At 58.0% G+C, this 21,549-nt stretch overlaps 4 protein-coding genes across 6 annotated transcripts in view; 1 reads left to right on the top strand and 3 right to left on the bottom strand.

The window, feature by feature from the left end:
* The window catches only part of RECQL5 (RecQ like helicase 5), a 35,758-nt gene extending 15,677 nt beyond the window's left edge, over positions 1 to 20,081 (top strand). The window contains exons 9-20 of the mRNA XM_003997154.5: positions 15,476 to 15,694; positions 15,948 to 16,047; positions 16,184 to 16,220; positions 16,343 to 16,401; positions 16,482 to 16,555; positions 16,924 to 17,017; positions 17,303 to 17,437; positions 17,756 to 18,291; positions 18,444 to 18,534; positions 18,760 to 18,984; positions 19,208 to 19,277; positions 19,370 to 20,081. Coding sequence (XP_003997203.1) covers positions 15,476 to 15,694; positions 15,948 to 16,047; positions 16,184 to 16,220; positions 16,343 to 16,401; positions 16,482 to 16,555; positions 16,924 to 17,017; positions 17,303 to 17,437; positions 17,756 to 18,291; positions 18,444 to 18,534; positions 18,760 to 18,984; positions 19,208 to 19,277; positions 19,370 to 19,470 — 1,741 coding nt within the window. The 3' untranslated portion in view covers positions 19,471 to 20,081. The remainder of the gene's footprint in view (positions 1 to 15,475; positions 15,695 to 15,947; positions 16,048 to 16,183; positions 16,221 to 16,342; positions 16,402 to 16,481; positions 16,556 to 16,923; positions 17,018 to 17,302; positions 17,438 to 17,755; positions 18,292 to 18,443; positions 18,535 to 18,759; positions 18,985 to 19,207; positions 19,278 to 19,369) is intronic.
* SMIM6 (small integral membrane protein 6) lies at positions 785 to 6,206 on the bottom strand. Of its 3 annotated transcripts, XM_019818257.2 has the most exons (3): positions 6,010 to 6,206; positions 4,852 to 5,005; positions 785 to 1,284 (listed from the first exon to the last, which is right to left on the bottom strand). In XM_019818257.2, exon 3 carries the CDS (start codon positions 1,276 to 1,278, stop codon positions 1,096 to 1,098), a length of 183 nt encoding a protein of 60 aa, XP_019673816.1. In that variant the 5' UTR covers positions 1,279 to 1,284; positions 4,852 to 5,005; positions 6,010 to 6,206; the 3' UTR covers positions 785 to 1,095. The 3 variants fall into 3 exon arrangements, with proteins under 3 accessions (XP_019673816.1, XP_019673813.1, XP_006940651.1); XM_019818254.2 differs by lacking the exons at positions 4,852 to 5,005; positions 6,010 to 6,206 and adding an exon at positions 1,881 to 4,214; XM_006940589.4 differs by lacking the exons at positions 4,852 to 5,005; positions 6,010 to 6,206 and adding an exon at positions 1,646 to 1,856.
* Positions 6,323 to 13,433, bottom strand: SMIM5 (small integral membrane protein 5). Its single transcript, XM_006940590.5, has 3 exons — positions 13,025 to 13,433; positions 6,983 to 7,176; positions 6,323 to 6,518 (listed from the first exon to the last, which is right to left on the bottom strand). The coding sequence occupies exons 2-3, from the start codon at positions 7,107 to 7,109 to the stop codon at positions 6,409 to 6,411; spliced, it is 237 nt and encodes a 78-aa protein (XP_006940652.1). The 5' UTR covers positions 7,110 to 7,176; positions 13,025 to 13,433; the 3' UTR covers positions 6,323 to 6,408.
* A 3-nt stretch (positions 20,082 to 20,084) lies between the features above and the next one.
* MYO15B (myosin XVB) overlaps positions 20,085 to 21,549 on the bottom strand; it is a 31,247-nt gene continuing 29,782 nt past the window's right edge. Inside the window, exons 61-64 of the mRNA XM_045044182.1 lie at positions 21,236 to 21,369; positions 20,926 to 21,059; positions 20,671 to 20,811; positions 20,085 to 20,551 (exon numbers count right to left, since the gene is read on the bottom strand). Of these exons, the coding sequence (XP_044900117.1) occupies positions 20,492 to 20,551; positions 20,671 to 20,811; positions 20,926 to 21,059; positions 21,236 to 21,369 (469 nt within the window). The 3' untranslated portion in view covers positions 20,085 to 20,491. The remainder of the gene's footprint in view (positions 20,552 to 20,670; positions 20,812 to 20,925; positions 21,060 to 21,235; positions 21,370 to 21,549) is intronic.

Genomic DNA, 21,549 nt, shown 5'->3' with positions numbered 1-21,549 from the left:
GGCTGCAGCAGCCCACCAGACAGCAGGACAGGTCCTCCTGGGGGCTCTGCCTTTATATCTCCTGTGTCACACTCGGGAGTTGGGGCCCCTTAGTGCCTCAGGGGGTCTGGGCATCAGTGCGCCTCCTGCTGCGTCACGTGCGGCCTCATCTCTCCTACCTTGTTTGCTACGTGCGAGGGTTCCGGATTCCAGGACTTCCCAGGATGGCATAAACAATGCTGGTGTAGCTGAATGTGGAATTGCTCTTTGAGTAAAAAGGAACATTTCATTACTACATAAATGGTGTATCGCCCCTTCTCCACCACATATTCGCTCCTTTTCTAAGAATAGTCCTGGTGTGTGGTTAAAGTTGAAGCAGCTGTTTGCTAAGGGAGGGCACCTGGCAGCAAGGGGCAGGCCACTATGGTGGCTCTGGCGGAGGCAGGTACATTTCTACAAAAGTGCCGTTGTAGGGTCTGGGGTGCACGGGCAGCTCTGGGACCAACAGAAAAGACACTCAGTATGAATGGGGTCAAGGTGGGGCATCCAGCGGTTTTCCTCTTTGGGTGCAGCTAGTTTGTCTGCACTGTGGCCGTGAAGTATATCTGTTCCTTCGTGACCGCGCCCTGTACCTTTTAGTGTTGAAATGAACGGTAATTAGGTTTGAAGCAACTTCCAGCTAAGAGGCCTTTCTGTACCTTGTCTGAGACAGAATAGCTTTGTGTTTAGGCCTCAGTTGAATTGGGCTCTGTCCATCTGGGGGCTGTGGTCTAGGGGAGCCAACAGCCCAGCACCCTTCTGTTCATCCATTTGTTTGCTCGTTTATTCATTCATTCATTTATTCAACCAGCAAATATTGTTTGAAATGGACTGTATGTGAGGCACATCGGATATGGGCATACAATGGTGAGCAGAAACCCATCACCTGCTTTTGTGGTGTTCGGTCCAGTGGGGAAGGTAGGCACTTATCAGATAATATTAGTTAACAAATTAATTAATTAATTACATTAATAAAAGTGTATAATTGCAGACTCTGGAAAGGCTTTGAAGAAAACGTACATGGTGTTTCGAGAGTATCTAACAGGTGGTCCCCTTCTTGGCCTCCAGAAAGTCAGGTCACAACTCTTCACACTGGTTGATGTTCTCAAGCGGAGGGAGAAAACCAAATACAATGGCAAACACAATGAGAAACAGGATCGTGGTGATGAATAAAATGATCACTACCAGGCCTCCCTGGTCCCAGGGGTTCTGCCAGAACTCATCATTCCAGATGTCCTGCTTTGTCATCAGTTTGTCCATGTGAACCTGGAAAAGAGGGGACAGAGTCCTTGAGTGCAGGGGCTTCTCCCAGAGACTGCCTCTGTATTTTGAACAGCCCTGGTGTGAGCCAGAACTTGACCATCCCTGAGATCTACTCAGCTAGGATCTAAAATGCACCACTGCAGATCCTTGCTGTTTTCCCTGCCTCAATTGCCAAACATTTGGGGAGAAATTTGAGAGATCGGCATAGGAGTTGAGGGGTGGACTGACTCCAGCTGAGGCCTCGGTAAACTCCCTTGGAGTCAGGTGGAAACAGAACCAGCTAATCTTGAAACAGCTAAAGTCGGCAGGCTGCAGGCCTATAGCCAGTTGGAGGGAGTAATGGCGAGAAGGCAGGCGTCACTACCTGATTCTGCTGTTAACACTCCTGCGTCCTAAGAGTGGGCCGATCAGGGTAATCCTTCAGGCCCTGCACTTTGGGGGCCGAGCCACGCCCTGACTCAAAGAAGCAACTCTTGGGAGGAAAAGGTGTTGGCATTGTCGAGTGTCCCTGATCAGACCTCATGGCAGTCACCCGAGCGAACAAAGGTGGGCCAGGGCCTGTTGCCTAGCAACTGTGTTCCTCTGCCTTCCATACTTACCTCTTCAGCTGCGTTCTGTTCTTTTGTGATGTCGTTTTGGGGGTTGCTCAGGGTACCTATGTTCTGGCGTCCTCAGAGAAGTCAGGCTTGGGGTAGGGTGGGTAAGGAGACTGGATCCAGGACCTTTGTCTCAAGCCACTGTCCACCTCGCCTGTGGCTGGGTCCTGCCTCTCTCTCCTCTCTGTCCAGCTGCTGACCTGTAGACCGGGAGGCCCCCACCAGAGCACAGGAAGCCCAGGACTCCGGGAAGCCCTGGGCTGGAGCCGCACACAGGCTTTTCCCTGCGGTGCTAGGGTGCTGGTGAATGATTAACAAGCCTCCGGCTGGTGCCTCCTGGAGCGAGTTTTTTTGTGGAGGTGTTTACCACCATTAAGGCCCCAGGGTCCTGGAGGCTTAATTTCTCCCTAGTGCCTTTGCTGGCCTCCCAGGCATGACCTCAGCTGCTGCATGGGCAGCTAGAAAGTGGGAATGGGAACTGGTAGCCACCATTCATTCCATAAAAGAGGCTTGAAGTGCCTGGTGTGGCCAGGAACTGCGGCAGGTACCGCGTGTCAGTTGTGAACCAAGGGAGGCAGGTCCTGCCTGCCCAGATTTCCGTTCTAGCACACGGGTCCTCAGCCTTGCTCATTAGAATCATCTGGGAGCTTTTCTAAATACCTGTGCCCATGCCCTCCCTGGTACCACTTCTTTCCGTCTGGGCACGTCAGAGCCCCGGTCTCTGTAAAGCTTGCCAGACGATTCTAACGTACATCCAGGGTTGGAGGAGACAGATGACAAGGAAGTTCAGTAAAGTCCTTTTTACCTATCATAGTCCTACCTGATGCTTCGAGTTTCCCTCCTCAAAACTTACTGACTCATGCCTTTGACTGCTGAGTGCTCCCAGCCAGCAGGCTGGTCGCTAGCACACCCACATACTTCCTCCTTCAGTTAAGTTGGATGCTTGTCAGGAGTCAGTAGTTTGTTCCCAAACCTGTTTGTGGCATTTGTACTTGTTATTGATATTACATAATTGCATTTAACATTACATAAAACAAGAAAATGGAGCAACGGTAATAGTTGAAACCCCAGTTTTACAGCTGGGGAACAGGCACAGAGGTTAAGCAACATGCCCAAGGTCATACGGCTAAGAAGTAACTGTGTTGGGATTTAAACCCAGCTGTTCAGCTCCGCTGCAGTCTGTACTCTGAAGCTCTGTGCTGCACCCCAAAGGGAGTGGAGGGAGAGCGTTATTTCTAGAAGCCCCTATTTGACCACTTGGAGTGACTTTGGAATCACTCAGTATTTCTGTCAAAACAGATGTGGCAAGACAAATGGAAACGTTTTGTAAAAATCCAGGATTTCACACTCCGATTTCTTTGTGGATGTCTTTAAGTTCTTGTTCTGCTTTACAGTAACCACAGTTAGCAAATAGACAATTTAGGAACTCTGGCCGGCAAACCCACACTCAGAGAAAAGACCTTGGCCCTACATCAAAAAGATTGGCCAAGGAATGTGCATGTATATGTTTCTATTTAAAATGAGATGTGTGGGGAATGTATGTGTCACGTACACAGAAGTTGCTTTAGCCAACTCAGTCAATTGCTGGCCCTGATCGGAAGATTCTACGGAAATGAGTATCACAAAGGGAACGATATGGAAAGAGGTGGAGGGCGCTGGAGTATATGTGGCATAGCCTGACCTGGGGGCTGAAGGAAACCCTATATAGGAGTGAGGTTTAGGCCAAGATGTGAAGACTACGTGAGAGGTAGGATTAGGACGCAGTGTTTCATGGCAGGCAGCGGGTCCCGAGGAGGGTGAGGAACCTTTAAGAACAAAATTAATTTGTCTTCCGTTTTGTGTGGTCTGGATTTGTGTTACCGGCATGCAAATATGTCCTGAAGACTTTTTATTGTAGGTTGCTCTCAAATGTTAATGCTTGAGAAAACAGATTTAGGGGAAGAGCGTTTCATGTGCTCTCTGCCAGTTTTTGCTAATGAGATTCTTGCCCTGGCGGTTCTGTGGTTTCTGATAAGGCAGAATATACAGACGGTAAAATGCACAGATCTCCAGTGCAGACCTTTGGAGGAACTGAGAGACTACTGTGGAGGGGAGGCCTGAAGAGGCTGGGAAACCAGTGTGGCAGTGAGCGCAGGCAGACGTCGAGGGGAGATCGTTGCAGGGCGGCTCGTGGCAGGAATGGAGACCTGTGATAGCCAGATGCTCTCTGGGGCTCAGACAGCCTACTGGCCTCCCGTTCCGTGGCCACCGTGGCTATACCTCTCTGTCCTTTCCCACAATGGGAAGATTGCCGCTTCCTCTCCATGCCTCTCTTTCCGAGAAGACCTCTGCTGGGAGGGTGCCAGGCTGCTGTCACTCTGGAACAGATGTGGTTTGTTGAGCCGAATGGGATGGAAACCTGCCCAGGACTGCTGTGGGGAGCCATTAGTGGCAGGGCTCAGCGTGAACCAGTTTGATGCCTACTGGGATCCATCGTATTTGGACTCAGCTGTTAAGCTATTGGTGCCTGGACTGAAAAGGGCAGTGGTTTCCCATCTAGTCCCTCCCGCCTTCCCTGTTTTTCTTCTGGGAGGGAGACCTAGTTGGGCCCCACCCTAGCTCTTACCTCTTGGGCTCCACCCACTCACCGGGAGATGATTTTAGCACACTTTAGGGTGTGGGATCTAGGATTGGTTGATGGAGGATAATGGGATCAGCGCCTTATCTGCACTGCAGCCCTGAGTGCGGTGAGCAGGGGCTGTGCAGCTGGATGGGCTGTGCTGGGCTGGGCCCAGAGGCTGGCTCTGCCGTATTTAGCTGGTTGAACTTAGGCAAGTTGCATATTGTTGCTAGGGCTCAATTTCCCCATCTCCAAAATGGGGATAATGATGGTATCTATGGCATTGAGGCTGTGGTGATTATACGGAATCACCTGCATGAAAACACTTTAGGTGGTGGCGGAGCACACAGAAGCCCTCAGTAAATTTCCACTCACTTGATCCTCACCACCACCTTCATCATCATCATTATCAACGGTATCATTGTAATTCTGAATCCCCTTCTTGTAGGGTGGTGTGGGGTGGAGGGTACAGCCGGTTCTTGAATTTCTTTTCTTTTGTATGGAAGAACTTCCTCTCTGCTTCTTCAACCTAAACCAAACCCGTCAGACAAGTCAGTGGACACCAGGAAGTGAAACCAGCCAGCCAGTTTCTCTCACCTGCCTGCCAGCTGGAGATGGGGGGAGGGGCAGAGCCTGGCATCCCCCTCTCCGCTCCCTGGTTTTTGGGTAGACGGGGCCGTGCCCCTAGGCAGCCAGAGCACGGGCCGGCAGGGCAAGATGACGGAGGCATGTAAAAACTGCAGACCTCTCTGCGGAAGGAGGGGGAGGTACTACGGGAACTTTCTGCCTCCCCTACCCTAATTCCTGGGGTCCATGCCCCTCTTGTTTAGAGGAGCAGATAAGGACTAGGATATGCTCCGTGCCGTGCCAAGCACTCCCTATAGGTCACCTTAGTTTATCCTCATAAGCTCACCCGAGGAGGCAGCTACCGGGATCGGCTGCGACCCACAGGGGAGGAAACGTGGCTCTGGGAGGTCGAGTCACTAACCTGTGTTCATGCAGCTGGTGAATGGCAGGGTGAGGATTTGGGGCCAGACAGCCTGGGACACGATGGGGGAAAGGACAGAGGGGTTGGGATGCAGGTTATACATATATGCAGGCAACAGTAGGGGCCTGACTTCTCTTACTCTAGAAGTTTGGAAAGACCCAGGGGCCTGAGCCTGTGGGTGTGGGGTGTTCAGGCTAAAGTAAATGGCAGCCGAAGCTGTGGAGTGGCGTTTCTGAGCCTAGCACCTGGGCAAACGCTGCCCCATCACTGTAGAGGGGGCACCTGTAGCCAGAGTTTGGTAGCAGCCAGTGCTGATGGATTTTCACCCTCTCCTTCCCCTGGTTCCCTCTTGCGTGGCATCCCTGCCTGTGTTTTTCCAGCGTTCGTGGGCACAGGGAGAATAGAGGCCTGGCAAGGACAGTCACTGGCCACACCCCTGGAATTCTGGCGCCTTGCCCTTCAGAAGCACAGAGCCCAGGCCAGGGAGTCTGGCGCCGCAGAAACACAACCAGAAAGCTTTTACTGAGATAGAAACGGGCAAATACCGGAATAGAATACTGACGTGCTCCCCTCCGGTGGGAAGCTTGGGGTCCAGCAGCTGTTGCACAGAGCCCCTCTGGTTGGCCTGCTCCTCTGGGCTGGCTCCCCACCGCTGCAGGCTGTTCTCCTTCCAGGTATGGGGCCCCCACTTCTGTGTTTTGTTAGAAAGTGCAAGTTGGGAAAGAATCCCCAGTTTTTGTTTCCTCGGGTTTTAAACAGGTGACTCCTCCTTGGCACCCAGTATTCACTGGCAGGTGAGAGTTTGGTGGCCGTACCAGCCCTCGTTTCCTTGATAAGGCTGCAGGTGTCGGGTTCCCGGGCAGGGCCAGGGCTGGGGCCAGGCTGGCACGTGGGATCATGGCTCGGCAGCCTCCTCTCCAGCTTCTCCTCCTCGTCTCTGTCCCTCACGATGGGCTCATGGGCCGCACTTGGACCTTCCTGCCTCTGCGCTCAGGGCAGCAGCAGTCCCTGCAGCAGCAGCAGCAGGCGATCAGCAGCAGCACCAGCACGGTGGCTGGGGGGTCAGGAGAGAGAAGCAGAGAGCACGGGAAGCTCAGGCAGGGAAGAGAAAGAACATACGCCTTACTTCTAAATAAAGCCCTCCAGAGGTGTGTGGGAAGGGCCTTTAGCCAGAGATCTGGCTTCGTCAGAAATACTTGAGAGTCTGGCAAGAGGTGTCGACTGTCCCCGTGCCAGCCACTAGGCACTGACCTCCCTGTCATGCCGCCTCTGCTGCCCTGAGCTTCTCTCCCTTCACCCCTGGTTGGGATTTGGGGTTGCCTCTGCACCCCATCAGCAAATTGTCAAGGATTCGGGAAATCCTCTGGCTCCCCCCCCCCCCAGGGACATCTGCCTCTCCTCTGTCTGGGGGACACCCAGCCACCTCGGCCAGCGCTCTGGCCAGCACTGTGGTCTCACCTTTCCCGGATGCCAGGAAGAACCAGGGGCGCTGGGGAGAACGTGAGAGCCTCAGCTTACCTGTGAAAAGGAGGATGACCGAGAAGGCCGCGATCTCCACAGGCTCGGCCTGGGGCAGCTTCTGCAGCTTGAGCAGCAGCTTCTCGCCCATGGAGCGCATCTCCTGCACAAAGTTGGCGGCTGCCATGGTGCATCGGGCTCCTGCCGGGCTCCTGCCAGGCCTCACCGGGACGGGGCTGGGAGTCCCCACCCACCTGCAGCCAGTGGAACGAGTTAGTCGGGTCTCACCCCTGTACCCCTGGTGGCTCATGACTGGGGAGGGAGCCATCAGGGCCCTCCACCCAGTGGTGGCCCTCAGCCCCCACCCACCTGGCACCACCCGGACTGAGGGAGGCTGGTGATGGCAGGGAGCCTGAGGCCCTGCCGCCGGAGGCTGTGTGGCACTGCCAGACACAGGAGAGGTCTGCCAGCTGGCCACGGTTGGCCAAGGTTTCCGACCTCGAGGTGGGGTGGCTTCACTGTCCTACTCCTGGGTGTGCTGAGCACCTTGGGCTGGCACGGCTCCCCTGGTGACTCCTGGGTCCTTCAGGACTTTGGTGCCTCCCCTGGGTTCCCAGTGGGGAGACCGGGCTTTAGGATTCCAGCCTGGTGCTCTTGCCTTTCATCATATGTGGGGCAGAAGGAGTCAGGCTTTTCCTCGAGTGGGCACATGGGGCTCCTGGCAGGGGTCAGCTGGGTGAGAACTAACTGGGGGAGGTGGTCTGAGCCCCTCCAGGGCCCTCCACTTCTCCCACCAGCTCAGTTTCTTTACTCATATGGTATTCTTTGAAGAGGCAGAGATGATGCTGTGTACCCTGCAGTTTTTCCCCAAGGGGGCCTCTCGGGACGGGATCACACATCCCATGGCTGGTTTACCAGGCCCTCCTCTGCTGGCTCAGACCTGCTCCTCTGGCCTGACCAGGAGAGTCCCTTGTGTCCCCACCCTCGCCCCAGGTATGTAGCAACTCAGCCTTCCAGGTGATGACTGAGAGCCTCTTCCTGTCTAAGGGTGCCCAATAGGCTGACGGTGAAGGTCCAGGCTGAGTCTGTGAGTTGGGCCAGCTGTACATCAGGAGTTTCTTTCCCCTTCTGCCTCCCCTGTGGGCATGAGGGAGCCAGTGCCTCTTCAGGGATGGACCAGGGACAGCCTGGTGCCAACCCAGCCTGAACTTGTTCACCAAGGCAGCTCTAATCCAAGGGAGCGTAACAGGTGGCCAAGGTCTTGTGCCAGACCTCAGGATCTAATTACTGCCGCCTTGTCCTGGGTCTCAGCCAGGCAGGTTCTTCCGAGATGACTGCAGTTTTGGAAGCTGGTCACTCCTGGTACTATCGCCACAGTATAGCTGTCTTAGAACTGCTTTGAAGGTCGTCTGCTTGAACCCCCTACCCTGTACCTGGCTCTCTGCACTCCCTCTGGTGTGCAGCCTTTGCTTGAGCCCCCTCCGGGTGAGATGGGGAGTCCCATCTGCTACGGCAGCTTGCCCTGTTCCTCCTTGGAGCAGTGCTGATCGTTGGAAGGTGGAACCCCCTCCTGACCTCGTTGGTCCTGCCTGTGGTCACACAGGATGCTTCTACCCCACCTTCTGCCTCATAGTCCTTCCGGACCTGGATGGCAGCTGGCACGTGCCTCCTATGTCTCCTCTTCCACAAGGTCGCCTGCACCCCGTGGAACATTGGATCATCCTGGATTTGAATGCCTGCCCCTTTCTGCTTTCATGACGTGGACGCGTCACTTTGTCTCTTTGAGTCTGTTTCTTTTCCTCATCTTACATAAGATGAGATAGCCATCCTTCAAGGCTGTTGGGAGGATTGACACCCGGAAGCACAGCGGCAGGAAGCACAGATCCTGGCACACGTTTGTGCCCAGCAGGTGGGCTTCCCCTCTTGCGGTGTGTGTCTGTGGAGACGGGGGGTCTGGCCACCACAGGAAGCCTTTGGGGACAGTCACACCACCACCCTGTACACTGTCAAAGACCCTCCCCAAACACCTTGGGGAGTTTCGTCTGTGTCTTTCATTCCCAGGATATTTGTGGTGTGTAAGGTAAAGGAAGGTGGGGGGGGCGGGAGGGGGCAAGCTGGAGATGGGAGCTGTATTTTAAGCAATGTTGGGGGTAGCCGGCAGATGATGGGTCCATGGAGGATTAGAGGGCTTCCTGTCAGAAGTGGGAGTCTCCTGTTAGAGCCTTCTATCTTCTCTTATGCCCCATCCCGGGGTTAGCACATTTCTGTAAAGGCGATCAAGATCCCAGTTTTCAAGTATACAAAGAGGCAAGAGATCCTAGAATCCCATGGTCATTCATTCCTGCCTCCCTTTACATATGGGAAACAGTGATTCCTCTGAGGTTGCACAGCAGGATGGGGGCCTAGCCAGGCTCCCCCTACTTCCCCATGCTGTCTCTTGATGGAGACCTGTCTCAGGCAGCCTGCTCTGTGGCTCGCAAGGTTAAGTCAGCCCACGGAGCAGCTTTCTGAGGACACTGCCCTCGCGGTGGGCCCAGTGCAGGGACGAGGGCCCCGGAACTCTTTGAACGCAGGTGTGCTCTGCACGATCAGCCCCATTCCACGCTCAGGAGTCTGGGGCGCTGTCTTTATTCAGGCACATCACTCACGAGGCCAGGGCCACACCTGTTCCTTGGGAACCACATGTGACTTGTTGCCAAAGGGACAGATGGCACTTGTCTGTCTCAGGTTCACCAAACTCCTTCCCGAGCATGGTGCCCCTCTTCTCTGGTCACATTGAACAGCGCCCCCCTTCTGTGACCGACGAAGCTGGCTTGCACAAGGAGGGCGGTCCCCTCTCGTTCCGGAGCCTCTCTGCTCATCCACTTCCCGTTTCCAGGAGAATATTCCTCCGCATTCCTGGAGGAGGGAACAGAAGTGCCAGCCAAGGCCCTGGGGGAGAGTCTGCACAGGGCTCAGGAGTTGGGCTCCTCTTCTCCTCCCCGTCTACACTTGGTCTGGCTTTTTCAGCCTGTTTGGCCCCGTGCCTGCATTGCCTAATGTAGCAGCAGAGACTCCTTGAAAGAGGAAGCGGGCGGAGGCCAGCCGGGCAGCGGGAGCTTTGTCACTTGTGCTTCCACATCCAAAGCCCCGGGGAGGGGTTATAGAGGGGAGGCCTCCGCTTGTGAGCGAGAAGTGGTGTGGGGACCCTGTCGGTCTGAGGGGTGTGATCTCCAGAGCAGGGAGGAGGCAGGTGGAGCCGAGGTTGCTCTGCTGTACGGGAAAGGTGGACTTTGTCGATCAGAAGCTTCGGCTCTGAAGTCGGCCATCCTCCGGGTGTTGTGTAGTGGGGATGCTGCAGTCACACCCAGGGGCCCAGGCCCCGCTCCGGGAGGAGTGCCCGTCCACACAGAGGCAGGCCGTATGGCTGCGGACAGATGGCATCATGCTTCTGCGCCCAGGGTGCCTCTGGTGAGCTGAATTGGCAAGCTGTACCAGCCCTGGGGTCTCACCCAGGGCTGCCCACTGCTTCCGTCCGTCTGTGAACTGGAATGGAGCCACTGGGCACTGATGTTCTGCCCCAAAGGCTGAAGGGGAACGCCCTTTGTTTTCCAGTTGATGTTTTGCCATTTCCAGCTTGGGCTTGAGCAGAAGAAGCCTTAGTGGGGACCGTGGGAGCTGGAGGGGCCTTGTGCTCCTAAGAGGGAGGAGGCACGTTCCAGCAGGTCCCAGGCGCTCTTCCCAGTGGGCTATTTAAAGCGAGGCCCAGAGGGTGCCTGACGCCTGGTGCCCAATATAACCAGCAGTCGTCAGGTGACCCTGCGGCATGTTCCTTGGCCATTGCCCTGTAGGGAGTAAGTGTTCCCAGCTGTGGTCTGGGGAAAGCGGGTGCTCTGAGGCTGGCTGCCTCTTATCTCTTTTACTTTCACAGGTTTGGAGGGAGGAAGGCAGGGAAGCCCAGAGGGGTACTGATAATTGTACGTATCAGTACGTATATACTGATATTGTATATATCTTTCTGGTCTGTCTCGCTCTGCCAGACTCCTTCCAAAACTGTACTTCCTGCCTGTGAATCAGGGAAACCCTAGTCCCTGCCGGCCCTGTGCTCTGGAGTACTTTGGTCAGAGGCAGCCAAGCAAGTGACTTCCCACGGCCCCGGGAAGAGAGAGCAACCTTGGCCGCCTGCATGGCCCTTCCTGGAGCCTGTGAAGGGTGCTCTGTGGCTGGAATGGCAGCCAGTGGAGGAGGGAAAGTGAGCCAGGCAGAGATGAAGGCTGGAGGGGCTGGAGGGACCAGAAAACATTCCTTTGTGTGGCATCTCCTGCCACAGGGAGCCTTGTGACAGGGCACGCGGGTGACCTGCAGGCCAGACAACTGCCATTTGGTACTGAAGCTTCCCTGTTTCCTCCTTGCAAAACTGATACTTCAACTCCAGAGGCCCCTTGTGGAAGAGAACAGGCGGCAGGCGGGTGTGTTTGTGACTGATAAGTGGTGTATCGGTGGCTCAGGGCCCCAAGGGTTTCTTGCTCTGCCCCTGTCATTTTGTCATGGAAAGTTGTAGCCACCCTTGCTCCACAGGGCATTGTCTTGTTTGAGAAACAGCTGTCATGAGGCAAACTGACAGTTGTGGCAGATTTTCGGCGTCTGGGGGCCTGAGCGGCAAGGCAGAGATGTCCACTGTGCACTGACCGCATCAGGCCTTCAGATGATGCCCTTTTCTGCCTTGGCTCCAAGTTGCTGTGGGAAGTAGCTGCTTGAACCCAGAGCAGTCCTGCTTTCCAGGACCGGAGGAGGCACCTCCGGCTGCTAGCGATGGTTCCCGTAGCCCCAGAAGCTAGGTATCACCCTCCCGTTCCAGCTCAGGGCCTGGGTTCAGGGGACCCCATCCACGTGTGTCCTGTGGCCGCAGGGACTCTGATCCCCGCCCGCACGCCTCCCTGGGCCGTCTTACAGATCAGAGCCAGCAGGGGTAGCCCTGGGCTCACCACTGTGCCCGTCCCTTACCCAGTCCTGTCTGCTGCCTCCAACACAGGCCAGCGCCTGTCCCCTCTCTGCCTTGCATGGCCGTCTTTGCAGGGCATTAGCCTCTCCAGCCACCGACTCAGGCCAAATCTCACAGACTCTGCTGAGCCAAGAACACTTGGACTGATTCTTGGTTTCCACTTTTCCCTGGGTTGTTGTTTTTCTTTCCTAGTAGATACTAGTTTGTTTGCTTTGGGGGAAACATCTGGGGGGCGGGGAAGGGAGACTTTAGCCCTAGTGTGAGGACAAGAAGGCAGGAGGAGCAGGCAGCCTCCGTTCATGGGGCCCTGCCCAAGCGGGCTGCTCCCGGGGCTGCTGGAGAGCCATGCTGGGGTCAGCATTCCAATGGCGTGTCACAGGGCCACATACCGGGTGCGTCCTTCACCGGCCTCGGTTTCACCATCGCCTCCTCCCCCACCCCACCTTGGGTTCAGGGTCAGGCCCTCATGCTTCTGGCACAGCATTTGGAGAGACCTGGGGGGTTGTGGGATTCTAAATGGACCCAGGGAGGAGCACCCGGGCTTGGCTCTGAGCTAGGAACACCTGGCAATGAGCGGGCCAAGCCCCTCTCAAGGGGTGGCAGCTGCCACTCTGATGCAGGACACAGAGGGGCAGAGCTGCCATGGGTCCTGCCACATCCTGAGGGGCACCAAGTGGCGGGGCAGACCCTGCCCTGAGCCTCCTCCGCTGGGAGAAAGCAGGGACAGAGGGCTCTGCCTTGATCCTGGGAAAAAGGGAGGCCCAGAGAGCAGACAGCCCTTCTCTCCCAGGCCAGGACAGCCAAATCCCTTGTTTAAGCCCCCTGAATAGAAAAAGCTTAAACTAACTTGCAGAGTAAGCAGGCACTCGGGGCCCCTCTGCCTGCTCAGCAAGCAGGGAGGAAAGCACTCTGAGCAGAGAGCTGCAGCCTCAGCCTGTGTCCCTCCAGTGCTGGGTCCCCACAAAAGAAGGGAGAGCCCAGATTGAAATGGGGCTGTCTGGAGGCTGACCGAGTGCACCCCCATGAGCCCCTGTGATCATGCTAGATTGTGGCTCTCCACCCTTGGGGCAGGGGGCCCTGGCTGGCCCCCTCACCCAAAATCTGTGGCCGGCACCACTCACCTGGGAGCTCAGGTGTTGGGTTGAGGGGCAACCGCGGATGCTGGGGAGCCCGGCAACCTCCCTTGCCTGGCTTCGCCCGGCCACCACCTCTTCCTTCCTTCTCGGATGCCTCTTTCCTGACCCGCTGCTGGGCGCCTTCCTCAGAGGAGTGGAGCTCCTGGCTGCTGACAGCCAGCTGCTGTCTCGGCCTCAGCTTTTTTGTTGTTGGTCGTCCTGGAGATCCAAGTGTCAAATTACAAGGGGCGGCCACTGAAGCAGGGGAGCCAGTGCCACCGCTGCCCCTGCCCAGCCGAGTGAATCCCTGCTGGGACCTCCGCGGGTGGCTTCAGACTCCTCTGTGGCTGCCCTGCCCCTGGGAGGTCTGCAAGGGCGAACCCGTCTCTTCTGTGCCTCCTCTTCCTCTCCTCTCCCTCCTGGCGGGTGTGTGCTAAGCCGTCGTGGGCTGGGCCTGGGCGGAGAGCTGATAAAAGAGGTCGGCTCTCTTTTTCCCTGGCAAAGATGCCCTCTGGGAGGCTCCACCTGAGCCGTGGAGTGAGGAGGGAGGGACGCCCCACAGCGTTCACGTTCTTTGGCTCCCTCCCTACCCTCAGGAGGGGTTTGAGCCCATCCGCCTGACCAGCCAACCTGTCTCTCTCGAGACTCCCTGGCTGGTCCCGCCCTCTGGCCCCTCCTAGGAAGTAAATAGTTGGGGGAGCTGCCGGACCACCCACGAGGCCAGGCCCTTGGGGAGGAACTTAGGGGTGACTTGAGAATGGCCTGCTTGCCGGGGGAAGTGTCTGGTGCTCCACCACCCCAGGAGGGAGGACACTGCCGATGTCCTTCTTTCCAAAGAGTGCTGGGGCTGTCTCTTCATTCCTGGCCCTGGCCGTCAGGGACCGGCTCCAGAGCTCAGTGGCTGGCAGGGCCCTTTGACATTTGGTTGGTTGTGCCACTCCAGCAGACCAGGCTGTGCCCGGAGCAGGACAGGAGCAGGACAGGAGCTGACCCCAGCCCGCATCTGTGAGCTCTCAATGGAGCCCTTTGAGTGTGAGCACAAAACCCCAGTGAGTCTGGGCTTGAGGGGGGGGGGGGGGGAAGGAAGCCAACCGTGTAGCCACACCACTTGGGTGCCGGAGCCTCCCAGAGGCTGGACAGGCGGCCACTGTGCAGATGCACAGACTAGCAGTGGAAGGAGTCGCGTGTTGGTTTTAGGAGTGGCAGGAACAGCGCCCCCTGGTGGCTGCCTGGGCCTCCTTGCCATCTGCTGCCTTCAAAGCTGCCTTCTCTAAACAAGGCAGCCAGACCCCACTTCCTAGGATCTGTGTAACATCAGCTCTCATTCCTGGTGCCTGTCCCTTAGGGTCTCAGCTCCTCAAAGTGTTTTCTTGCGGTGCTCACATCGAGAGGCATTCTGGCCGGAGGGTGACACCACCTATTCTTGTCCTCGGGACATGGCGCCTGGACAGCCCTGCCTCTGCTGCCCAATCTCTCGTGCTCTCCCACCTCCTGCTACATTCCTGTGGCAAGACTGGCCCTTTGCAAGGGCCATGATTAGATCTGCACCCTACCCCCCACCCTGGGGGCCTCTGCACCTGTCTCAAGGACCAACTGTGCCCCACTCCTGGGAGTCAGAGACAGCTGGAGTCTGGTACCCCAGCAGCGGGGCCGTGGCAGTGGAGTTGAGGCGCCGGGCGATGTGACGAGACTCCTGCCAAGGCTGGTCTCCCATTGCCCTCAGCAGCGACCAGCATACGCTGGCAGCTCTCAGTGCTGCTGGTTCCAGCTCTTGGGCGGTCCCCCGGCCCAAGACTGCGTACGCAGGCACAGTCTTCTTGGGGACAAGGAAGAGGCCGTCAAGAGATGGCAGAGCCGAGTGCTGAGGCTGGGGTAGGGCTACCTCGTGCTGGTGCCTCCCTCCCCCACCTCCGGGCAAGGGTGAAGGTGCTAAAAAGAACCCTTGTTGTGTGTGCCAGGCACCACGCCCCACGCCCCGGCCATGGAGCCGGCGCTCTTGCCGCGTCTCACAGCCAAGGACGTGTAGGCTTTGGGAAGTCAAATGCCTTCCCTAAGGAGGCAGCCTCAGCAGCAGAGTCAGCATCTGTACCCAGAGCTGGAGCTATTTCCGGGGCACCCCACTGCCAGAGGACAGAGGACAGAGCACAGAGCGGGAGGCCGGGACCGAGGGGAGGAAGCCATAGAGAAGCAGGACGGAGTGGGGGTCCCACCCTGTCTTCTCCGGATTCCCCCATATGTTATACGACCTTGGGAACACTTCATCTCATTGTCCTCATCCGTAAAACGGGCAACTAAATGGCGCCTTGCTTGTCAGGCTCGCACAAGAGGAGGCGTACGAGATGCTGAGTGTGGTGCCCAGCACGTAGCGCTCCTCAGACAGAGTTTAGGGAGCGGGCGAGTGAACACTGGCCTGTCTGGGTCCCTCACCCCTTGCCTCTGTTGTGCTGCCTCTGCCAGGTGCCGCCATGCTGCCATCGCCAAGTACTTTGGGGATGCGCCTCCTGCCTGCACCAAGGGCTGTGACCACTGCCGGAACCCTGTGGCCCTGCGGAAGCAGCTGGAAGCCTTGGAGCACAGAAGCAGCTGGAGCAAGACTTGCATCGGGCCTTCCCAGGGGAATGGCTTTGACCCTGAGCTGTATGAGGGAGGCCGCCGGGGCTATGGGGGCTTCAGCAGGTGAGGGGCTGTGGAGTCAGGGGCCCCCAACCCACTGCAGATAGGCTGGCATTCTCCTCCTCGTGCCAAGGCCAGACCAGAGGTGCCCCAATGTCGTAGTTCACCCCTTGCCCCTGGGGGCCGTGGTGGAGCCAGGAGCTTGATGCCGCTGCTGGAGGCCAGGCTCTCGGAGACAACCAGTGCCCCGCCAGAGAGGCATGACAGGAGGGCAGAGCCCAGGCCCAGGGCTGCTCACGCCTAGTCTGTCCCCTAGGTATGACGAAGGGTCTGGAGGCAGTGGGGACGAGGGCAGAGACGAGGCCCACAAGCGGGAATGGAATCTCTTCTACCAAAGACAGATGAGCCTACGCAAGGTGAAGGGGATGGGGACCTGATGGGGTCTCCAGTGGCCCCCCGTTCACACTCTTTCGGCCCCTACCCTGGTGCTGGATGGGAGGCCATCCTGCAGCCAAGCAAGATGCCTCATAGGCCCTTCATGTCACCTTCCAGGGCAAAGACCCCAAGATAGAAGACTTCGTACCTCCAGGTCAGTACCGAAGTGTCCTCAGGGACTTTGGGGCTGTTCCCAGGGTGTAGATGCCTCACGGTGGGCTGGGGACTCCACAAAGCAGAAAGTAGAGTGCAGTGACCCACCCCTCTTCCCCACAGATGAGGACTGTCCCCTGAAAGAGGCTTCCAGCAAGAAGATCCCCAGGCTCACTGTGAAGGTAAGAGGTGGGCAACTCTGTCCCCCAGACTCCTCCCCCAATCTTAAGGCTTGAGTGACAAAATTCCTTCCCCTGTGTAGGCCCGTGAGCACTGCCTGGGGCTTCTGGAAGAGGCTCTGAGCAGTAATCGCCAGGTCACAGGGACCGCTGATGGGTGAGTGTCTCAGGTCACGGAGGCCTAGGAGGCTTCTCCGAGCCTTGTTCCTTTGCAGACCACAAGAGCCCCCATCCCTCCTGGCTTACTTACCCCCTCCCCGGATCGTGATGCATCCTGCTCCCAGTGGCAGCAGGTCTCACTGCCCCACCAGGGGGCAGGCTTAGCTAGGACTAAGGGGCTGCTAGCGCCTGCTGAAGGGCAGTAAGCCACAAGGTACCCAGAGTCCGGGTTGGAATCCCTGTGCCCAAGGCCAGTCCCACCAGGCCGTGAAGCCATCTCCAGGGTCCCCAGATGGAATCCAGCAGGAGCTCAATAGACAGAGGGCTCAGGCCCCCCTGACGCCTTATGCTTATTCTTACCCTCAGACCCGATCTCCAGCCCAGGGCTGTGGAGCTGGAATATGAGATGTTCCGAAATGCCAAGGTGGCCAACCTGTACAAGGCCAGCGTGCTAAAGAAGGTGGGCCCAGGCAGGGTATGCTTATGGGCTAGGGTGGGAGAGGTGGCCCCTCTACTTTCCCAGGCTGTCTGCCTGCCCCCTGCAAGGCAGCCACATACACAGGGGAGCCTGACCTCCTGTCTTTGCCAGCTGAAGATGTTTCTAGCCAACCCCTTGAGGACTAGAACTTGTCCAGTGTCCAGTGACCTTCAGCCACAGGCCCCAGAATCCCGCCTGTGGAAAGCCTGGGTTGGGGCTTTCAGGAGCTAGTGGGTGCCATGGCATCCCTACCTGTCCATGACTCAGGTGGCCGAGATCCACAGAGCCTCCAAGGAGGGGCAGCTCTATGACGTGGGAGGCGACACCAGAAGTCACAATGCCCAGGCCCAGCCCCCAGAGCCCACCGAGTATGACATCCGGCCGGCCTCCCAAGTGTACTCGGTGAGTGGTGTCCTGGCATCCACCCCAAACCTGGGTCTGGGAAAGGCATCACTTCCCCTTGTCCTCAGCCACAGTATGGCCACTGGCCCTCTCTGGGCGCCATAACCCCGGCCCTAGGCACCCTGGGGCAGGCCCTCCAGCCTCCCTGCCCTCCCAGCTGTACCTCTGCAGCCCCCACAGATCTTCTCTCATCAGCCTGACCCCCTAGCAGTGTCCTGCCTGGTTTCTCCCTCCTCCGCTCCCAAGAGCCATTCCAGACCAGCCCGTGCGTGTCCTCGAGGACCTGGTGGTCAGAACCCTCTCTCCTCTTCTTCACAGCTGAAACCCAAGCGAGTGGGAGCTGGTTTTCCCAAAGGCTCCTGCCCATTCCAGACGGCCACTGAGCTGATGGAGAAGACGCGGGCCGAGAAGCAAGCCCCCCAGCCTGTGCTGGGAGGTGAGCGGGAGCTCCCCAGCCAGCCCCGCAGCCTCCAGAGTGAGGACTGCAGTGAGTGCCTCCCGAGGCCCAGAGGAGAGGCCCCTGGAAGCAGTGCTCATTGTGGGGGGTCCTCCCCTGAGAGGAAGGCGACAAGTCCCTCTAAGGGCGGTCCCCTTGCCAAGGCCCGGGCCAGCAAGAAGCAGCAGCTCCTAGCCGCAGCAGCCCTCAAAGATTCTCAGAACATCGCCCGCTTCTGCCAAAGGGCCAAGAGCCCGTCTCCCCTCACCTCAGCACCAGGGACAGGAGGTGCCAGCCTTTCCCGTGAGGGAATGCGGGGACCCCCGGCAGTCCCAGAGAAGTGTGCAGGGGAGGATGGAGCCCTGGGGTGTTTGGCTGCATCCCCCCAGACCAAGGAGTGCACCAGTGAGAGGTCAAGGTAAGGGCTCTGATAGTTCTGAAATTCTTTGGAATCTCTTTTGCTAACTGGATCTCTGAAGCCCTGGGCCAGGGTGTGCTCTGCTGGGCCAGCTGAGCTGAGGGTGCAGCTGGTGCCTGGAGCCCTTGACGCCTGCTCTCCTCCCTGGCCAGGTCCTGCCCACCCAGAAACCAGGGGTCCCCTGAAGGCCAGCCCACCCCCACAAAGGAGACACACACGGGCAAGCGGCCCAGAACCCAGCAGGTACTGACAGGGATGAGACCACAGGGGAAGAGGCCTACAGACCAGGCTGGTGTCTGCTCTGTTCTCCCGATTAGGGATTTGGGGAAAACTCCCTCTTTTTACACCCCAGAGTTAGATGGGCTGGGCTGGAGGGAGCCAGCAGATGCGGAGGCCCAGTCTTCCAGAAGGAGGGGAGGGGCCGTGACAGGGAGCCCGAGAGTGATGCTCCATTTGGGTCCTGCACAGGAGAGCCCAGAGAACCAGGCTCAGAAGAGGCCTTGCCTCTCGGCCAACGCCTCCATCTTAGCTGAAGCTGAGGACAGCATCTCGGCCAGCGGTCAGAACACCTTGAACCGTACAGCCCAAGGCTCCTGTCCTCTCCCAGTCCCTGGCATCTCCCTCAAAGAGGCTGCAAATGTTGTGGTCAAATGCTTGACCCCTTTCTACAAGGAGGGCAAGTTTGCATCCAAGGTAGGGTAGGTGGGTGGATTCTGCCCTCTCCTGGGCCTGGGATACCTGGGCGCAGGACAGGTCCTACCTATAGCCAGGACAAAGCGGGGCGGAAGCAGGCTAGGTCCTAAGGCCGGCTGCCTGCTTCCCTGGGTCCGCCTTGCCCTTGGGTCATGGCTATGGGCCACTGGTGGGGGCAGGGCAGGGGTCTGCACCCTTTGCTCCTGTCACCCTCCGCCTCCAGGAATTGTTTAAAGCCTTCGCCCGCCACCTCTCACACTCGCTGACTCAGAAGACTCCTCCCGGAAAGAGCGGTGAGTGCCTGCATCACCAGGCCAGGGAGCATTTGCGGGACTCGGTGGTGGGGAGGGGACTGGCCCTCATGTTCCCCTTCTCAAATCTGTAGTAAAGGAAGAGGCCCAGCATTTCATCAAGCAGTTTTTCCATGGCCGGGCCCGGTGCGAGAGTGAAGCTGATTGGCACGGCCTGTGTGACCCACAGAGATGACCGGCTGCTGCCCACTAGGGCCAGAGTGCTCCTCCGGCCTCAACCGGGGGCCAACCTGGGCCTCGCTCAGGAATGGGAAGGTGGAAAGCCCGCAGCCATCAGGAGCATCCTCTTTGCTCAGGGCCCCTCCCCTCTCCAACCATGCTTGCTTTGGAGATGGCCCCAGATGCCTCCTAAATCAAGGTCGGAGGCCAGAGGCCAGCCACCTTTCTGCTTGCAAAATCTGAGGTCTTCTTCCTCCTAGCCTCCCTTCCTCTCTTGGCTGGGTTTTCTGAGCCAGATCCCCAGGTTAGGAGGTAGTGGGCGGTGTCGCTGCTGCCAGGGGAACAGGAGGAAGGCGTGGTCCCTCCACCTCTTATTAACAAGTTGTAAGCCAGGGCGAAGCCCACCCGTCTGAGGCGTTGGCCCCTTCAGGTCCTGGGCCACTCCCCCCTTTCCTTGCGAGGCCAGCTTCCAGGCTGGCCCTGGGTGCAGAGCTCAGGAGAAGGGCAGCCTCCGCGCCCTGCGCTCTGCTCAGTTCCTGGTCAGGAAGGCCGGGCCGGACTGAGACGTACCTGAGAAATAAAAGTCCTGTTGGTTTTGACACCTCTCCCCCGCCAAACACAAACACAGCCTTTTTCTCTTGGGAGTTTTATTTCCTCAGCATTTGCTTCTCCCAGGCCTGGGATTGTTCTGGTGTTGAGCCAGGGCCTGGCGCCATACGGGCATCTCCCCCAGGGTAGGCAGCATCAGCTGCCCAAGCAAGTTCCTGCAGCCCCCACTCCGGGAACCCCCAGGGGGGAGTCTTGCTACTCTCTTTCCCAGTTGATGTCACCGTAGTAGCTCCTGCCTCATGGCCTCCACGTGGGCCAGGAGCTCCGTGCTGTGGGAGGTTCCAGAACAGCCGGGGGTGGGGGAGTGGAGTCCAAACCAAAATGGCCTGATGGCACCCAAGGGAGACCCTCCCAGTCAGACTTGGATGTGGGAGGGGCCCCTTCCTCGTCTCCTCCCCTCTCCCCCTCTTCTTGGGTGAGGCCAGCCGTTAGTTGGAAGCAGTGCCGCTGTCCTTCAGGAAGGCGATGGTGTGCTTCAGCTCCTGGGCCTGCCGGGGCACAGGCACATGAGGACAGGGCTCCCCGCTCTGCACCCCCACCCCACGCCAGGCCTGGGTCACGCGTGCGCTGCCTTCCCAGGATGTCATCGGAGGCCCTGGCCGCTCACCTTCACCAGCTCAAACCAGATGGTCCGGGGGTTGTCGGCAGAGCCGTAGTTGAGTTCCAGGCCAGGGGGCCCATTGCTCTCCAGGGGGCTCAGCAGGTGGAGTCTCTGCAGGTCCTTCAGGGCGACGGAGCAGTACAGTTTCTGGGGGCAGTAGAGACAGCAGAGCTTGGACCCTCTCAGGGGAGGGGTCACCGTGGATGGTGGGAGAGTGGCGCAAGGTGCTCAGGCCAGCATCAGGGCGGGAGCTTGGCCCACCTGGGAGCTGGGGTCCATGAGGATGAGGTGCTGGCGGTTGAGTCCCAGGAGGCTGGGTCCGGGCAGGGCCAGCTGACTGACCCGCAACACCACATAGACGGTGTAGCCAAAGAGGGGCAGCTGGCTCACAGCCTCTGGGAAGGGAGGGGCCGGGAGAGGAGTTCTGGTCACTGTGGCCCTGGGACCTGCCCGACGGCCTCCAGGTTGGATGAGCGAGGCAGGGCAGGTAGAGAAGCTGCCCTGCACCTTCACCCCTTCCCTTCACGGTCTCCTGCTCTGGCCCTCACAACCCCCAGGGCCCCAGACCCACCAATGAAGCTGATCTGTGCTTCTTGGGAGCTGCATGCTTGCATCCACTTCAACTCCTGTTCCATCAGGTTCTTTATGGTTGACGTGCTCACTAACCGTTGCAGCGGCTTTGGCAAGTAAGCCAACAGGTCTTGCCTACGACACAGACTGGTCAGTCGAGGCTGGGTACACAGCAGGTGCTAAATAAACGAGCAAGGCTACTACAGGCAGGTGAGGCTGGGAATCTGGTCTTACGAATGACGTCTGGGCCCTGCCCTTGAGGAGCTTGGGATGGGGAAGTCAGGTGTACACAGCCTCCATTACTCCAGGCCCATC

This window comes from Felis catus, chromosome E1 (assembly GCF_018350175.1).
Source record: "Felis catus isolate Fca126 chromosome E1, F.catus_Fca126_mat1.0, whole genome shotgun sequence".
NCBI lineage: Eukaryota > Metazoa > Chordata > Mammalia > Carnivora > Felidae > Felis > Felis catus.
The sequence above is the reverse complement of the archived record's forward strand: the minus strand, read 5'-3'. Positions and strand labels throughout refer to the sequence as shown.

Bases quoted from the DNA above. Each gene is read 5' to 3' on its own strand.
- SMIM6 (XM_019818257.2), bottom strand. From the start codon at position 1,278: ATGGACAAACTGATGACAAAGCAGGACATCTGGAATGATGAGTTCTGG.
- SMIM5 (XM_006940590.5), bottom strand. From the start codon at position 7,109: ATGGCAGCCGCCAACTTTGTGCAGGAGATGCGCTCCATGGGCGAGAAG. The intron at 6,519-6,982 runs GTAAGCTGAGGC...CTGACCCCCCAG, and splicing joins GGTCATCCTCCTTTTCACAG to CCACCGTGCTGGTGCTGCTG.